The sequence below is a fragment of the Carettochelys insculpta genome, chromosome 15 (assembly GCF_033958435.1).
Source record: "Carettochelys insculpta isolate YL-2023 chromosome 15, ASM3395843v1, whole genome shotgun sequence".
NCBI classification, from domain to species: Eukaryota; Metazoa; Chordata; order Testudines; family Carettochelyidae; genus Carettochelys; species Carettochelys insculpta.
In genome coordinates this window covers 16,046,989-16,052,988 of record NC_134151.1, presented here as the reverse complement: position 1 = coordinate 16,052,988, position 6,000 = coordinate 16,046,989, and the positions used below count along the sequence as shown (strand labels likewise).

Genomic DNA, 6,000 nt, shown 5'->3' with positions numbered 1-6,000 from the left:
TCCGCCCCGCGGTGCCCCAGGGAGGGGGTGCAGGGAGCGGCGCGAACTCCAGAGGGCCGGCGCGCGGGGGATCGCCCTGCTCGGCGGGCTGCGCGCGCAGCGGACCCCCGGGCGCGGGCGTGGCTGGGGCTGGGGCTGCGAGCCCCGCGCGGGGCCGGGGCCGGACGAGCAGGAGCCCCAGCAGCTCGCTCAGCCACACGCGCGTGTGTCTGGGTGCGCGCCAGCGCGCGCGCCGCTGGCGCCCCATTGGCTGGGGGCCGCCTGATGTCACGGCTGGGCGTTCCTATAAGCGCCCCGGCACATAACGGGCTCGGGACACTTGTTGCAGCAGCCGTGGAGCTGCCCGGGCTGGAGCTCCCGGCCGGCGCGCGGGGACCAACCTTGGGCCGGTCCCGAGCCCCCAGCAACCTGCCTGACTGCGGAGCCCCCTCCGCCCGAGCACCAGGCGCCGCTGCGGGGCACCATCCCGGCGCGCAGGAGCCGGACGGGGCGGCGGGGATCGGACGCGGGGCCGCCCCGGGCTCGCGTGTCCGCCGGAGGCAGGGCGCAGACCCCTCGGCGCTGCGCGGAGTCAGCCATGGGCTCCGTGGGACCCAGCGGCGCGGCGCTTGCCGCGGGCAACGGGAGCAGCCAGGAGGAGGGGTCCCGCCTGTCCCAGGAGTTGGGGATGGTGGGCATGGGCGTCCTCATGTCCCTCATCGTGCTGGCCATCGTCTTCGGCAACGTCCTGGTGATCACGGCCATCGCCAAGTTCCAGCGGCTGCAGACGGTGACCAACTACTTCATCACCTCCCTGGCCTGCGCCGACCTGGTGATGGGCCTGGGCGTGGTGCCCTTCGGTGCCAGCCACATCATGATGCAGCAGTGGAACTTCGGCAACTTCTGGTGCGAGTTCTGGACCTCCTTGGACGTCCTGTGTGTCACGGCCAGCATCGAGACCCTCTGTGTCATCGCCGTGGACAGGTATTTCGCCATCACCTCCCCCTTCAAGTACCAGAGCCTCCTGACCAAAAGCAAAGCCAGGATCGTCATCCTGCTGGTCTGGGTGGTGTCTGTGTTGACCTCCTTCTTGCCTATCCACATGCACTGGTACAGAGCCAACAACGAGGAAGCCAAGATGTGTTACCTCAACGAAACATGCTGTGACTTCTTCACCAACCAAGGCTATGCCATCACTTCTTCCATCATCTCCTTCTACCTGCCGTTGGTGGTCATGGTCTTCGTCTACGCCAGGGTCTTCCAGGTAGCCAAGAAGCAGCTGAAGAAGATAGACAAATGTGAAGGGAGGTTCCATAACCAGAACAACAACCAGCTGGAGCAGAATGGGAGGACCAGTCACCGGAGAACCTCCAAGTTTTGCTTGAAGGAGCACAAAGCCCTGAAAACCCTGGGGATCATCATGGGCACCTTCACTTTATGCTGGCTGCCCTTCTTCATAGTCAACATTGTGCACGTGATACAGGACAACATCATCCCCAAATACCTGTACATCCTCTTGAACTGGCTGGGTTATGTCAATTCCGCCTTCAACCCCCTTATTTACTGCAGAAGCCCAGACTTCAGGTATGCTTTCCAGGAGCTCCTGTGCCTCCAGCGAGTTGCTCGGAAGTTGCACGCCAATGGATATTCCAACAGCAATGGGAAAAGTGACTTCCAGGAGGAGGAGGAGGACAATGGCTGTCCCCTGGGACAAGACAAAACTTGTGAACTGCTGTGTGAAGAATCTGGGCTGCCTGCCAGCGAGGACTTATTGCACTGTAAAGGTACTGTGCTGAAGGGTTGCATTGAGTCCCAGAGCCTCAGGCATAGCACACAAGACTCCATATTATAGACATGAGACTTTACCACCATCCCACCCCCCACCCCTCCATTAAAAGCCTCTGCTCAGGTTCTTTTGTAATGCAAAAGAACTAAGCCTAGCAAGCTGTACACAGATATGTGGGAGTTCCCTGCTGGGGGACTGGGGGCAGGGTTGTTTACGTGCAGGGTGTACAAAATCATTGGGCAGGTACATCTTTATATACACTTTAGTTCTTCAACCCAGGGTTATTTTAAGATTGGATGAGGTTCATCCCATGAAGAATTCATGACAACTGTGGTGTTCTTGTTACTGTGTTTATCTACCTCATAGATCTAGGAATAATAAGCGGGTAACCTGCCCTCAAAGCCTGGCTGGCCTCAAGGCTCTTGGGTGACTGGGATGTCTCAGGTCAGAGGGGAAGATGATAGGACTGTCTATGGAGCTTTTACTTCAGGGACCAGTCAGGGTTCCATTTCTTATCCTCTGAGGAATCAAGTCTGAAGTTTACTTCTTTGTGCCGTGGCTGTTGCTGTGACCTCACTGCAGGTGTGTGTGCAAAGTCCTGTCTGTAGTGTAGAAGCGTGATGACACTCTAGTGGCTTCATACTAAATTCTGCTGGGAGTGGCTCCCCTCCTCTGCACAAAATCCCCATTAATCTCAGTTCAGCTGGTCACTCTTCATAGTAGTCCAGTACATGTGACTTCAGCTGCCCTTCATTTGAGAGCTACATTTGCTTTCTGCTTGCACAAATATGGGGGTCATGTCTTCTTTATTGCACAATATTGAAATCCCAAAGGCTTAGCTGTGAAAGTAATGGGCCCTGTCAGCGTAAGCTGAAGAAACCAACCCTCTTTCCCTTTATTAGGTGTTTCTTTGGATCACAGTGGGTTTGTGTCCTTCACTTGGGACTGTAGGTAATTTTTGGCATCTGGAGAGGTCTGAACATAGACACCGGAGGAATTGAGGAGGATTAAGCCCATCATTACCAAATGGTAGCAGTAGCTTTTTTCTGTTTACATCACTCATGCGCAGGGTGCTGGGGCAGCTGGAATGTTCAACCAGAGCCGCAACATGAGTTAGCGCTTCCCATCTGGCCATAGTGAACCTGAATCATAGGCCACCACCTGTGGCTGAGCCTGTTCCGTGCTGCGGGAGAGCAAGCCTGTCTGGGTCAGAACAGAGTCCAGCAGACTTTAGCTCAGCAAATAGCTACAAGCAGTTCCCATTTACCGCAATCCATCAGCTGGTTCAGTTACAGAGGGACTCGAATGGCATTTCGATGGCGATCTTTGAGGCACTATTTTCTCCCCTTCTGAAATTTCCCTCTTTCCATCTTTCAGCAGTAGTTGCATCCCCTGGCTCCAATGCTACAGGGGTCATAAGGTGACAGTCTGCCCCTTTCATTGTTCTTATACTGCATTTTGCACATGATGGCCAGGAACACTATACCATGACCCTGACCCACCCCTCCATACTGTTGTACAGTGAATTCCTCCCTCCACAGCCAATAAACCTGGCTTTGAGTATGAACTCCCGTGCACAAAAGAAAACAACCAAATGAAACGTGGTCAAAACATGAATCCATTTTCACCTCAGATGGAAAGACCTGCTTATGGAAAAGTCCCTGGAATTTTGCAGGGGTTACACCAACAGCGTTCCATAGAACTTGGTTAGAATTTCCCATAACACTTTTTGCAGTTTTTTAAAGAAAATTAGGTCTTTTCTGCAGGGATTCAGACTCACTCTGTAGAATTATATACAAGAGGGATACTTCAGTTAAATTTGGTAGGATGGCTTACAGAAACAAATAAAGAATGTTCTCTATTAAGTTCCATAAGACTTCCTCATAAAAAAATGGAGGAAGCTGTGGGAATTTTGGGGAATAAAGAAACCTATGATTGTAAATTTCACTGAATAAGTAGGTGGAAAGTTGTCTCTGTGTTGCTACAGTCACAGAACATTCTTCTGGTCAAACTTCTAGCTAAAGGTATTTCCCAATCTTTAAATGAAAATAACCTGGTTTATTTAATTCAGGGAGTGTGTGGTCTCAAGGGAAAATGGATATAGAAAGCTGGGTCAGTCCACAATATCACTGTCAATGTTTGTGGCACCGTTTTAATTTATTAGTTTTCCTCTTAGCTGGTGTTGCGTTTTGTTCCTTGTTTGCAATACTTGCTTCACTTTGGCTCCAAGCTCCCCCAGGGCTGTCAGATGGGAAGTTAATACTCAGACACAAGTGGACAGGTGCAGATGGGAAGAGCACAGAGATGGGAGGGGGAAGGAGGACTGAGAGGGAACTGTTGCTCTTCTGCCTCTCTCAAGGCAGGAAGTGGGTGATCAGAAAACCAGACTCTTCCTTTAGGCTCACGTTGAATGTTTTTTTTAGAAGGGTGCAGCTCAACTGCAAAGAGGATGTGAAATAGAAGTGTCCTATCAAAACAAAGTGAGGTGGGGGAAGATCACTCCCTGGGCCTTTTATGAGGCAGTGACACATTTCCCAGTCCGATCTATTCTGCGTATGTATATGCCAAATCCCTCTGAATGCTGCATATCTTGGTACGTTGGACACTGTCTGTTTTGCTGCTTTGTTATTGCACTCTGTTAATACAGAAGTTCTGTCTTAGGGAACTGTTTTGAGCTTTGACTAATTTGCTTGAAATAGCTTTTAGTCAATCTTGGAATCATACAAAGGTCAGGCAACTCCATGTAAGAACTGTATGACCTGTGCCCTAGCATTTGCATAAGGTGTTTCTTGAAATAGTACCTTAATGAAAAGAAATCTCAGAAAACAAAACTGCAAATAGTAGTAATGTTTTCAGGCGGGGAGCTGCTCCCAAACACAGCGTTTATTCAACCACACACCCACCCTATGTTGTGAAAATTGTCATTGTAATTGGTGGTTTCCAATGAATTTCTGAGAGCTTTTGTTGGGCATTTGTGAGAACGTCTGTAGGCTGTTCGGGTTTGTTCTTTCTGTATTGACAATACTTTCTGCACTTTGCTGAGGAAGTTTCCCGTAGTTCTTAGGAACTGTTGAGGCATCAGAAAGCTCAATTCTCCTATGCGTTGTCCTTCAAGCGAGGCCTGTTGCAGAAATTGTCAAGTGAGCAGAAAGTGGTGAGGATTTGCCTGTTAATGTATTACAGGCAAAAGTCTCTGCATTTTGATCAGAAATCTGTAGTTTGTTCTTTCAGGCAAGATCTTCTTTGTGTCTTAAAAGCAGATGCCAGGGATGTTACTAATTACGAAGTGCCCCTCTGGACTGATTTACGCACTGATTATGAACATTGATAAAAGGAAGACAATGATATTTGGAGATAAGGAAATAGAGAAGAAGATTAGTGTAAATGGGATTGAACTAGAGAATGTAGAGAAGCTCACGTATCTAGGGAGCAACATGATCTGTGATTTACCAGCCAGACTGGTAAAAGGTACGCTGAGATGTCCTGCATGGAAGTTGCTCTTTGTGGAACATGTTGATCAGCTCACTCACCTGCCCTTCTGGTGGAGATAGCACTCTATTTAGCAGCTAGTGAGCTTTTGTAGCCCAAACCGCATTCATAAACCTTTCCTTCTGTGTGCAGTCATGCTTGGGATTAGCTTTTACACAAGCAAGTGGTTATTAAGGCGTGAAAAGCCTGAAGTCAGGCTCAGGAGAAGTGACTGGGAGGACCATGCTGCAGCAGAGTTTGTAGGAAAATGCATGGGAGTAGAATCTTTCTGACAGCCCTTACTGCACCTCTGGGCTAAATATGAAGTGTGATTGAGGGAGAGACTCACTGCAGCAGTGAAATGAGAAGAATGCTAAGGCAAATCTATGTAAATCTGTTTTCTTCTGTGCTGCTAACAGTTGTCCCTGAAGGAGATGGCCAAATACAAGACATAAAGTCAGACACCATGCAACACAATAAGGTGCGGCTATTTATAGCTGAGACTTTGCAGTCACAGTACATGCACTGCACTATTGAGCTACTCTGCACAGGAGTATGCCCAGAATCAGCAAGTCAGTGTCCTATCTTTTCTGTCACAGATGATGTGGGCTCAGAGACTACTAAAGTGCGTGTGCACTTTGTGTGTGTGTGTGTGTGTGTGTGTGTGTGTGTAGCAGTGTCACCATATTTGACCTTTCAAAAAAGAGGACAACCCTAAACGGAGCTCATCTGTATCTACCAAATCAGGCTCCATTAATGTGCTACAC

General features: G+C 49.6%; 1 protein-coding gene across 2 annotated transcripts in view; it reads left to right on the top strand.

Annotated features, from left to right (window-relative positions):
* The first annotated feature begins 272 nt into the window (after nt 1-272).
* ADRB2 (adrenoceptor beta 2) overlaps nt 273-6,000 on the top strand; it is a 72,914-nt gene continuing 67,186 nt past the window's right edge. Inside the window, exon 1 of one of the 2 annotated variants that reach the window (XR_012647590.1) lies at nt 273-4,358. Coding sequence is in view for 1 of the 2 variants with exons in the window: in XM_075009428.1 (XP_074865529.1) it covers nt 578-1,763 (1,186 nt within the window). In the remaining variant the exon portion in view is untranslated. The remainder of the gene's footprint in view (nt 4,359-6,000) is intronic. The other variant, XM_075009428.1, reaches the window with a different exon arrangement.